This window comes from Calonectris borealis, chromosome 1, assembly GCF_964195595.1.
Source record: "Calonectris borealis chromosome 1, bCalBor7.hap1.2, whole genome shotgun sequence".
Classification (NCBI taxonomy): domain Eukaryota; kingdom Metazoa; phylum Chordata; class Aves; order Procellariiformes; family Procellariidae; genus Calonectris; species Calonectris borealis.
Genome location: NC_134312.1, coordinates 116826993 through 116839509, shown reverse-complemented (window position 1 = coordinate 116839509; position 12517 = coordinate 116826993). Strand labels below are relative to the sequence as shown.

The following is a 12517-nucleotide window of genomic DNA, read 5'->3' as shown; positions in this document are numbered from 1 at the left end:
TTTTTTTTCCATGCTTCAAAGCACAAAAAAGTCCTGGAACACAAAGAAAAGATAACTTAGGTAATACAGATACATGCTTTGTACTAATTATAATACAGAAAGAAGTTAATTTTGAAATATGTCCTAAGTCAGCGATCTCTAATATCTGTTCCAGTTCGTAATCAGCCTCCACCTTCAACTGGAATTTCAAGCGCAGGAACTGCTGGATATGGTACAACCAGACCGGTAGGTATTCTGTCTTAATGTAATTTTCCTCCTAAGTTTCTACAGTTTATTATGCTGGCGGTGGGTTTTTGTAAGTCACAACAGATGTAAGAAAACTGCAAAATTGACTAGTTATTTTACAGCTTATATGAGTTAATTCCCTCAGCAATTCTTCTCTGTTGACTAAAAATACTTCAGAATATATATACTGGACATGACTCTATTGTTTTGCACTCTATGCAGTCACTTCATGGGCTCCCAAATAATTCCACATCTTATGTCCACTTTCAAATAACTGCAAAGTGCAAAGTTATTCTTTGTTCCTGTTGACTGCGTTGCTGATTTGGCATGATAAAATGTGTTATGTTCTGTGCTGAAATGTATATCCTGATGGCAGTTAATTTCTTGCAGGCAGTTAATTTATTATAGAGGCAGTTGATGTATTATATTGCTGATTACTCGATATGTAATGGAATCTTGTACCTTGTTTTAAAAATTAATTTTGATAAGGGTCTTCATGTAAAGGTGAAACATTCAACTATTTTAACAAAACATTCAACAAACATTAGTTTTGCATTTCATTCTTTATTTGTGGAACTGAACTGAAGGAACTGAATGAAGGATTTATGGGCGCTTGAATGCTTCACTAGAAGCAAGAAATCAAGAGATGGAGGACATCTACCTTATTTCTTTTAACAGCAGCAAGTAGGAGCCTTGCGTTAGGGAAGTAGAAAGTGTTTTAATAGCTATAGGTCTTAAAGAATTACTAAGAAATGGTATTGTTTGTTGATAATTCTTTAGATTTTGCAGCATATTTCAGAGAGAATTTTTGCAGCAGCATGAAGGACTTTTCTTTCTTTTCTGTATCTATATCAACCACAGAATTTGTGCTTACTTTGTTCCCTCTGTTGTGGCAGTTCCAGGCTCTTCCAGGCTCAGATCATACCTCTTTATACCTGGACATTTTGTAGACTAAAAAGCAGCAAAAGTTGGCTCTTTCTTATCAGTTTCTTGGTCATTAGAGAACTTTTTTCCTTCTCTAACGCATTTCGCTCTTCTTATTGGGATAACGTTCACGACACTGACAGGATGGAGAGCACAGATATGAGTCTTTAGTAAGGCTAAAAAACTTTCTGCTTGCATGAATGTCAGTGGGATAGATACTGATGAGGTTTTTGACCTATCTACAAATATGGCACCTCTTCTTTAATGCCATATCTTTCTTCAGGTAAAGTGATAGACCAGTTGTTGCGAATGAGAGAGAGAGTATGAAGAAGCTATTAAAATAAAGATGCAGCTAACCACAAGAGTTTAAGTTAAATCCATATAAATTCATTTTATAAAAGGTTGTAGAGTCCTTTTCCACCTTTTAAATGAGCAAGAAACAAAAGAACGCTGCCAGCTGTGCAGAGATATCAGAGTTCTTGTAGAGCTTAAAGGAGTCGTAGCTTACTGGTATTGCTATTTCTATTGTACTCTTGTACAATATTGAAACCACTGAAAACTACTGTTGAAAGCCACCATTGAAATCGCTTTTTGCTGATTCATTTTTCTCAGAGATTGATTCTCACAATGAACAGTTCTTGATCTTTGCACTTTTTTGTTATTTTCCCAGAAATGTAAAACGCCCTCTTCTAAAATTTGGAAAAAGAAAACCTGGTATACACAGGAAAGAATGTATTATCACCATGTGCCTCACTTTTTTTTCTTTTTTTTTTTTTTTGTAATCTGGAGCCAGCACAGGATTTGCCATTTCTAAATCAAAATAATTCAATAAAAAAATCGGGCGTACAGAAGAGACTCCACCAGTATCTTGGAATTGGCATAAGTGCAAGAATTTTTGTTCATATGAACAAGACGGGAAAAAAAGTTCTCTTGTGCTGTGATTCTCCTCACACAAGCTGGACTACAGTTAGAGCTGCTTGCCCGTTTCCAGAAGGGGCCATGGTACTGCAATTGCCAGCATAATTTGACAAGGCAAAGCTGACTGCATCTCTTCTTTTGCAGATGTTGAGATTTTCTTTAAAAAACACCTAAGCAAACAAAAAAAACCCCACAACAAATCAAACAAACAAATCTAATAGGTGGTCTGAAAAAACATCTTCTAAGATCTGCTTGGCTTTTCAAGCCTTAGCTCAACCCTTGTTTGGATTTCCTAACTGACATCGCTTCTTTCTTTTTTTCTGTGTTTTTTGGGCAGCATTTCATTTCACGATTTCAGGACCAGGGACAGTAGTCACGGCGGGCGCTGCTTCCCACTGAGTGTCCTGAGGATTATGTTAGACTTCCTTTCTGTTTCTTTTTCTGTTCCTTTTTGACGTATCTTTTTTTTTTTTAATACATTTTGGCATTTAATCCAACAGTCCTTCTGCCTACTTTCAGAATATTGAAAGAAGTGACAAAATGCATCTTGGCAATTAAAGGGAAGACAGATATTTCAGAGGTTAAGTGGTTTAAAGCATTTAGAAATGTATTAAATGGACTCAGCCAAGCATAATGAATCAGATGTTATACAAAGTCTTCAAAGTAGAGTACATACATCTGGTAAAAGTAAGATCAAGGATGATACTTGTTTTGTAGCGGTGAAGTTTCTTTGCTTGTTTTTAAATCATGTTTGTGTAGACAGTTGTGTAATGGGGTTTGCTCTGAAAACCATTTCTAGAACATCCACTGTTACTAAGATTTTGTCGAAATATACCAAGTACACAAAATTTTAGAGGAAACAAATCTTACAAACTATCTTGCCTATCATCTTTTTTTTTTTTCCTGAAATCTACCATTTTTATTCTAACGCTTTACATTCAGCTTTCAAATGTGGTGTTTGTAATTCGTTCAGCTTCGGTTGTAATCTGGAATAGTTTCCTCTTTCTCTTTAAAAACTGATGTAGACTTTTTGATTTTGTTTTATGAGAGCAATTCCATTCCCAGCATATTAACTTCTATTCCAGCAAGTTTGGGAAGACTCCAAACTTCAGATGAGGCAGAATGTATGCTTCATTAATACTGTTTGCTGAGAAACAGGAGTAACTGCCTTACAGTTAGCAAACATAAGTTTCAGAGGAAAAAACTAACCATGGTCTTTTATGCGTATCTTGGACTTTCACTATATAAAATTGACTATAGCTGTTGTTTGCAAATGGCAGGCTATAATTATAGCCTAAAAGGTAGACAGTGTCTACAATCTGCATTGACAGTGGGTTATCAATGTGCCCTTACAAGATCTTCAAATAAAGTTGTTGTTGTTGTTGTTGTTGTTGTAGGTAAAATTGCCTTACTAATACTAACAAAATAATAAGCATTTCAAACATTGTTGCACAGGTAAATATTTATATAAACTTGAAAACTGTTGTAAAAGTCCTTTGCCTTGAATTGAACCCTCATAATGTTTTGAGAATATATTCTTTGCTTTTATATGTGCATAAAAAATTAGCTCAGCAACTGTTACCAAAGAATTTATTTTTCACAGAGTCCTAATTATCCTGAATCATTTAACAGTAGATGACTACAGATCCAAAGTAGAACTAAAATAATCTCTTTTTACCAATTATTATGTCAGACTGTTCCACCTCGAGCTGGAGTTATTAGTGCACCACAAAGCCATGTCCGTCCCTCTGGGGGAAGACCAGCACCTGAAACTCAAACCAAACCAGCTGAACCACCAAGGGGTAAGTTTACTTTAGAAGTTAAATATAAATGACACTATTCAGTCAAGAGGTACTGTCTCTGGTTTGAATGCTTTGTTTTCAACAGATGTCTTCGTTTTTCACTGGAAATTAAGATTCCCGAATGAGGTTTGGCAGTTTCTGTTAGTGTTGATCATCCACAAGTATTGAAAACCCTTATCAGATAATAGGCAGCAGTCAGAGGAGATCTAGACCCACAGAGTTCACGCCATCAAGAGAAACTTTGACCAGATTGCTGTGTTCTGGTCTGGGCACATTGGTGTGTCGTGTCATAGGTGTTGATCACTGGACCATTCTCTGCGGTGGTTGCTCCGTAATCATAATATTTGGAATAGTGTTTATGTTTGGCTATAAGCCACTTCCTAAACTTGATAAAGGGTTTTTTTTAATTGTATTAATATCAAAATATGCATTTTATAATAGTGACTTCCAAAATACTTTTAAATACAACTGAAGTACACTGATTTCTGGTTCTCTATTTTGTATCTATAGTAATAATTTTTAATGGAGATATGCTGAGCTTTTGATGTCTTCTCATCTAGTTGCCATGAAGACCTGCTGTTCTTACAGCCCCTTCTTCTGCAGTTTTGTCTGGTGCTTCCACAGCCATGTGTTCTCATTCACGCCATTCTTAAGATTTCTTTTACAATTTTTTACAAAGAAAAACACTGCAAATATACTTGCAGGCTCACCATTGCTTCCTGAACCACTAAAGCCTCAGGCTGCTGGACCTGCTCAGCCCACCACTCAGCCACCGCCTATGTTAAGGATGCAGGAGCCTCTGATACCTGTGGCATCGCATCCATCTCAGACAAGTGCCCCACAAAGTCTGGAACCCCCACAACCGCCTCCTCGTAGCCGATCATCTCACAGTTTGCCTTCTGAATCTGCTCCTTCACAGCAGCAAGTACGTAAAAAACCCTTGTATATATGTTTTTTCACTATATAAATTAACACAGCTTGTAGTGAATGCTGTAGATTTGTGAAAAACTCCTAAAGCAAGCAAACAAACAAAAATAAAGGTCAAAAGATTAGATTCAAAGATCATCAGGCTCTAGTAGGATAATACTTAATTGCTTATGTATTGTCCATGAATAACTAACATCTCAAATACTAAACATTTAACTTAAGATTTTATATGACAGACTTACAGCTTATGGACAGCTTGTTCTTAAAATTACGTTGTCATTTGACAACTTTGTATGGAAAAATACTCAGTCTAAGAAATTTAATTTTATAATGATGCATGACTTAAACTGTATAGTAAGAAGTTAACACAGGTTTTGATTATAAAATAAGCTTTATAGATCGCATGATGTGGTGCTTTATGTTGATGATAATTCATTGCAGGAAGACGATACTGATAGATACTAGAAATACATTTCTTCCCATTCACCAGTGTCAATTAAAATATAGAAACATAAAAATAATCTGAAAATTTAATACGGTAACATAAATATTCTGTTCTGTGGGACCATTTAGAGTGTTATTTTCAAAAAAAACCCTTTTTCTAGGAAAAGCCATAGTTTCTTATGGCTGTTTAAAAAATGCAGAAGTAGGTTTTCAGTATCATTTATATATATATAAGACTAAACTTCTTCACTAAAGGCCAGTGCTGTTAAGTTTTCACGTATCAGGTGCTAGGCCAGATAATACACTACTTCAATAAAATCACAGATTTATTGAAGCTGATGGATTTGTGCCCAGTTCTTACCAAGAGTAAATTTGTGGTTTTGTTTTCTGGTGTTTGGTTTTTTTAAACGTAAACTCAGCTGTAGATATTTATGACTATGTAAGTTTTCATCAGTATTTCAGATTTTACCTTACCTCTACATCTGAAGCCCACTTTCACTAAAGCAGTTAGTTAATACCTATTCTGTACCACAATGAAGCAGCCAAATTCAGTCCTCAGTGAGTTGATTTTGAATTCTAATTGAAAAATCTTTAAATGCTCTTCCTTTCTTTCTGCTGAACCTCTCTCTCTCTGCCTGTTAACTTTTTTTCATTTTGGAAACTTAGGCCAAAAAAAACAGAGGATATTTTTGAATATACAGGTAGAATTTCAGGACTTTTTGTAGTTTGTTAGGAAGCATGAAGTGTTGTCAGCAGAGAATATACATGGAGGCATAAGGCACTTGAGAACATACCGATTTTGTGAATAGAAAGAGATTGCATTGTGTCACTTTTGAAAGCCTCACAGCTTCTAAATGTAGTTTTATCACTGAACATTTTGTGAAAGAGGTGCAAGCAGTTCTTTCAAAATTATTATGAAAATTACATTTATTTGTGTGTATACACAGCAATCAAAAATATGCTTAAGAACACTGTAAACAGGTTTTTGAGCTCTATAATGCTGTGGCTATATTGTTAACAATATCCAAACTAGATAGTTTAAGACTAGTTCAGGGAGCTATAATTTTCTCTGCAATCAGATTTCTTTGATTAACATAGGCTGTGCAATCACAAGGAAGGCCCACTTCATGCTTCATTTATTGTCTCCAGCTTAGGTTTTTTATTTCCATTTTCTTTTTTTTCCTTTTTTTTTAGTTTAGTTATAGGATGTTTATTTCATTTCTTGATTATCATTTATAAATATGAAGTTTTCTGAGAATAGGTCTTTAAATAAATACAAAGTCTTTTGAGAGGTAGTGGATTCCAAGTCCATCCTTTGATTCAAAGCTTGATTATGATATTTAAGAACCTAAATCTCTCCTTACAAAAATAATTGCTTGTATACAGTGTGAATGTTCAGGACTCTATAGATTACCAAGCAATACATTAAAAAAGTAAAGTAGTTGTTGTAAATAGTTTTATTTATTGTAAATTAAAGAGATTTTGGTTTTTGATTGAATGAGAAGTCTTGCGGATTTTTTCAGCTTGAGAAACTATTACTATAGATGAGTGATTATACCAACACAGTTCCCAGAATGAGGGCTATCGTGTTTTTCATGTTAATAGATGGTTAGAATTAGACCATCAATAGTCATATTCTTATAGTCAGTCTTCAGAAAATAGCACAATCAGCTGCACAATGAATGTCTGTATGGAAATAACATTAGAATTGGCTTGAGCTGGTTTTTTTGACTCTTAATGGTAGAGCTTATAAGTCGTACAACAGAATAAAACAGAAATTTTAAATTTAGTATAGTGTGTAATAAATATTTTTGGTTTGTATTCATATCTCAAAAAATGGCTTTGTGAAAACTTAAAGTATTTTTAACATGAGGTTGCTTTGTTACTTGGATTTTCTTCCTAATTTTCTTTCCTTTGATGTCTGTTTCTCTTTCACAAGCAGGAGCAACCATCAGGGTAACAGGTACCTGACTATTTACCAATCTTGTATGTGGTCTCCATCTATTCAAGCAGAAAAGATGTATGAATCTTGTTTTCATACATCTGCAGTCTCATCCACGTTAAAAATCACCTGTCCACATTAATGAATTGACTGTCATACCATAGTTTGCTTTTTCCTTTCATAATGCAATTAAAATTGATACTGTTAACTGTATTTAGTAGTGCTACAGCAAGTATTTTGCTTCATCATCTTTTATGAAACACCTGGAACCTCACGTATGTTGCTTAGTCACTGCTGAATCTCCTGGTCTTAGTCTATTTGGAAAAAAATGAGTAGGTGTTGGAGTTAACATTTGTCTTTAATACAAATAAATCCTGATGCAATTGCACTGCCAAAGTTTTTTCAAAATAAAACCCATATTTCACATTTCTCAAAGAACAGAGAACTTAAAATATACTGTTTGTCACAATTGTAAAAGAATTTGGTTCCAGAATTATTCAGAGCAAATTTTTACTTACAGTAAAGAGCAACTGGGATTCGTAGTTTCTTTGGGATCTTGTACTTTTTGATTACTTGGTTAATGAACACAGGACTTAACCAGCTGGTGCCAAGCTGCATTTGATTTATATTCTTTCTACAGTTCAATTTTTCACATTTCCCCCCTCAGTTACTTGATGCCTTTGTTTTAATATTATTTTCCAAAACATTTACTATATACATATAAAAATACCAATATTGAAGTACTCTATTTATGGTTTGGTTACGTTAGACCTCATCTATTTCAGAAACTTTGACGTAGTAGTACCAAGGATGCATGTAACCGACACTGTTGTTTCAAAAAAAACCACCAGAGCACATGCATTGTTGCCAGCATACTTCGTTTCTCCTGCCAACCAAGTCAAGCTACAACTGCAATTTTTTAAAAAGAAATTGCTATGCTGGTTACATAGGGAAAAACTTATAATATTATTATTATTCCTGAGAGCCTCTAAAGACTGTAGACTAATTTTGCATAACTGCTTAGGCAGTGGATATGTGGAGACATGCTTCAAACTATTCACAATAAATGTAGTAAAACCAGGATGTTTAAAGATTGAGTGTAGGCTGATAGTTTTAGTTGATAGTTTTAGCTAACATCCTAGTTCAACAAAACATTACTTAACAGAATTTTCCTGCGAAATATCCAAACTATTTGGGTATATTAAGGTCATGTGTAAAATGACAAATTTGTTTGTGAAATTTAAATTCTCAGAAGCTGTTTTAACTTAAGCTTAATTCTTTGCATTCACTTAATAAGGGGAAGCTCCAAACTCTGTTCTGTCAGTGTGATGACTTGAACAAAGGTAGATATTCTACCTTTTTGGACAGTTGTTACAAGGTATAAAAGTTGCATTGTTGTTTGAAGAAATTTATAAAAACAGGAATATTTTGTTTTTAAAAGATGAGAAGTTCTGTGGAGCAAAGTGTCTTCTCTATTTGGTATTATTCTAAACAATGATAACTTGCCATTTTAAAATATTACAAACTGATGATCGTACCTTTACATGTCAAGAAGCACTGGAGATGCCTACAGATGCATATGTCTACATAGAAATGTCTGAAGTGCATATACTAATAACGCTAATTTTTCCTTTCATTGTGATGCTTAAATATTGCTTGTAACACCAGTGTTATAAACTCTCAAACAATGAAGTCTAGAGCCTTTTATTTCATATTTGTGCTGGGTTATCACTTGTTTAGAATACAGCATCATTTCCCAAGTTTCTTAAAGATTTTCTTATACGATGTCCACTAGTGCTTTTGGCTAGGATTCTGACCTGCATGAAGTAGATTCAAGTTGCATCAACCAGCAAGAGGGAAAATTGTGTTTAACAGCTAGTAGGCTTTTCTTCAGAGAAGGGGTTAAGGGTTATTGTTTTCCAGAAAAGAAGCAATCATTCTACTACAAGTGCGTTGTGCAAGTTACAACCAAATTGTATTGAAGTTTCAGTTTAAGGCCAAGAGCTTCTTTTCTTCTCATAGAAGCGTGGGAAATGGGGAGTTAGTAATAATCTTAAAACAGACAGCCACGTGATTACTAAGCACCTTGTTTTCTTTCCAGATTAAAACAAATGGAACGTATGGCACTAAACTTGAAACACAGTTAAACAGTGACCCTTTTGAAGATTTGTCATTTAAGCTGCTTGTGTCAAAGATGCAGACGTCTGTTCGAACATCACCTGTTCCGACTTTAAACCAAAAGGAGTTGATACAGTTGCCTTCAGCAACACAAGGAAATGCTGATGTTTTGAATACTGTAAGTTGCATGCCAGCAATGCCTCCTATTCCAACCTTTAACACATCCCAGGAACATATGCGCAGCTCTCCAAATCCATTTATTACTGGACTGAACTGCACAAATCCATTCACTGAAAGAACTCCTAATGATGGAAACCCATTTAGAACGGAAACGCAAGAGTCTGAAATAACTTCACATTTACTAGAAGGACGTGCTGCTTGCAATCCTTTCCCTTCTCTAAATCCCCCCAGCTGTAATACAAGCAAGCCTGTATTTTCTGTTGATGCATCTGAAAACACTTTTTGCTTGCGAAGTAAATCTCTCCTGGTAAAAAATGTACAGCCAAAAGGATGGGTAACGTTTGATGATGAGGAGGAGGATTTCAATGTAAAGCTAAAGCCATCTAAAAGTGTTCCAGATTTTAAGCAAATCAGTTCCAGGAAGTCAGCTGGATCTCCAGATTTGCTGGGCACTGAACAAAATACTTTTCTTGGTTCAGACTTTAACTTTGATAATGACTGGAATAAAAGTTCTACTGATTGCTTCTATACAATGCCAGCAAGAAGACCACCTGCACCTCCTATACCATCAAGAATAACCAGCAACAGATCCCCCACAGATCCTTTCACTTCTTTGGCACCTAAGGTGTCACCAACACAAGATTTTACAGAAAGATAGAGGTTAAAAAATATAAGAGGTTCTATTTGTTGTTACATTTATCCAGTAGAATAATTGGGCATTTGAGATTATTCTGTGTGCAATAATTAATTGTCAAATGCACTGAAACGTAACTCTACTCGTAAACAGCCACTATTGTTTGTGTATAAATTTTGAATATGTATATATGGTAGAGCACAAAAAATTGTCTGAAATTTATTAAAATCCTGATGTAATAGTGTTTGAATAGACAGAGAAAAGAAGGATGAGCTATGAATCTCATTAAAATATACCAGTCTTGGAAATAGTTTTTGCTTAGGGAGCTCTCATTTCTGTTCCCCTTTGTGGAATTTCAAAAAAAAAGAGGCTGCCTGCTGGTAGCCTGCCCACTCCCTTTTTACTGTTTTGTTAATTGATATTTATAAGTATTTACCAAAGAGCTGCCAAAGTTTATTGAGATTTGAATGTTGACAAGTATTGTTCAGAAGTTATTTAATTTATAATAGAGGCTATGGATATTTGTAAGGCTTATATTTGAATTTGAGGCACAACAAAAATAGTTTAATTTCAAAATACAAACAAAACTTTGCATATTAATATATTCAATATTTGACTTTAATTTTCTGTGTCAGTACATTTCAGCTATTAAATATTATTGTGACATATATTCACTAGCATTACTTCAGAATAATTGTTCCATATCATCCATTTATTCATTACTATTTTAAAGATACTTTTTTCCACAAATTGGAAACAACTGATACAAGAAGTTTTCCCTCAACTTCTGGAAAAAAATTCCCCTTGGGTTTTGAGATACAAAGCAGTCTTTACCACTTGCAGACAACGTATTGGAGTTGGCTTGTCCCACTCTCCTCTTTTGCACATTAGAAGGGCTTTCTTGTCCTATAGAAAGACCTGAGTGAGGGAATCAGCAGCCATGTTACATCAGAGAAGGAGAAAGTCATTTTAATGTGATTGGGCTGTCCGCTCAGCATCTTCCCCATCTACTAGACTTGCTGCCGTATTTTTAAAATCTTACTTTCAAAGAAACCAGGAGAACAGTAAATTCTCTGAGCTGAACCATATCATTCTGTCACTTTTGCAGTTAAAACTAAATGAGTGACTCTGCCTCGCCCAGAGACAGTGACCATCCTCTGCGTGGTGCTGCTTTGAGGCTAGTGAAGGCTAAGTCACAGTTCTACATATTATGCTATAGAAACGCAACTCTTTGCGCTTTATGATTTTCTAAAGCTCACATGAGATTACATAGAACACGATATTTTGTTATCTTGAAGCAATTTAAAATAACTGATTAACTTAGCTCCGTTTATGTATGCTATAAAACCCTGCAGTTCTCCTTACAGTGTCTTAGGACGTAACTTGTATATGCAGCTGCGTGCTTTCATCCAAAGCTGAATGTGTCACAACATTGTCATCTCTTGGGGGACTGCAAATACATGCCTACACGCATTGGCTTACTTGCGAACAAACTGTACTGGTTCTGCAAAACCAGGGACTGAAACACAACATACTAGCGTTATACTTATAGTAGCAAAATACACGATGACAGTACTTTTTTTTAAATTCTCAAATGCTATTAAAACATTATTTATAAAATAATCCACTCTTCCTTTAAACAGTGTATGGTTGGCCATGAGCTGCAGTTGGATAGAGGAGTGACGATAGTGAGTTTTATATTGTGCTTTTTTCCGTTCAGGTCATTTAACAGTACTTGTACATTTTAAACAGCAGTGGTACTATACTCCTTGTGCTTCAGTATGTGAATTACCTTGTTTTAAACTGTTGCTATAAACATCTGTGTGATTGGTGTTTTGGTATATTCTTACATTAGCAAAACAATTTTTGGGGGAAACTTTTTGCTAGTGGGAGTTACGTGATAAATATGTTCTTTGTTGACTATTTAATTACAGTGATTAAAAACTACTGTCTAAAATGTACCTGGTATACAGCACCTCTACACTTTACAGGATTACGGAGGTTGACAGCAAAGTACTGCAAAGATCACAAGAAATGCTCCAAAAATGTCGTGCGTGTATGTGTGTGTATATATATATATATAGCTAACCGCTGTAACGTGTATTAACGAAAATAATTACTAGAAGAAGTTCTGAAAAGACTAAGAATTAAAATCAGAAACGCTCCACACACTTTCATGAATTCCGTGTTCCCTGTGGTAAATGGCTGTGTTCAATGTAACGATTTTCCTGCTCGTGGCACACCGGTATTTATGGCTGTATCCCTTCCAGAGCTGCACTATCGACACTCGGTGGCGTACAACCTTCCCCACTGCCCTGTGGAAGGCGGTGGTGTATTCATGAAATAAACGTACCTGCCCTTAAGAAAGTTTAGCTTTTTCTCTCGTGGTACCTCGGGTACTTC

General features: G+C 35.2%; 1 protein-coding gene across 10 annotated transcripts in view; it reads left to right on the top strand.

Annotated features, from left to right (window-relative positions):
• SYNJ1 (synaptojanin 1) overlaps positions 1–12481 on the top strand; it is a 66438-nt gene extending 53957 nt beyond the window's left edge. For 6 of the 10 annotated variants that reach the window (XM_075171317.1, XM_075171297.1, XM_075171268.1 and 3 more), the window contains 4 exons: positions 155–225; positions 3761–3869; positions 4574–4794; positions 9284–12481. In XM_075171317.1, the coding sequence (XP_075027418.1) occupies positions 155–225; positions 3761–3869; positions 4574–4794; positions 9284–10138 (1256 nt within the window). In that variant the 3' untranslated portion in view covers positions 10139–12481. Of the gene's footprint in view, positions 1–21; positions 61–154; positions 226–3760; positions 3870–4573; positions 4795–9283 lie in introns of all 10 variants that reach the window. The other 4 variants (XM_075171240.1, XM_075171286.1, XM_075171258.1 and 1 more) reach the window with 1 other exon arrangement.
• Positions 12482–12517: the final 36 nt, after the last annotated feature.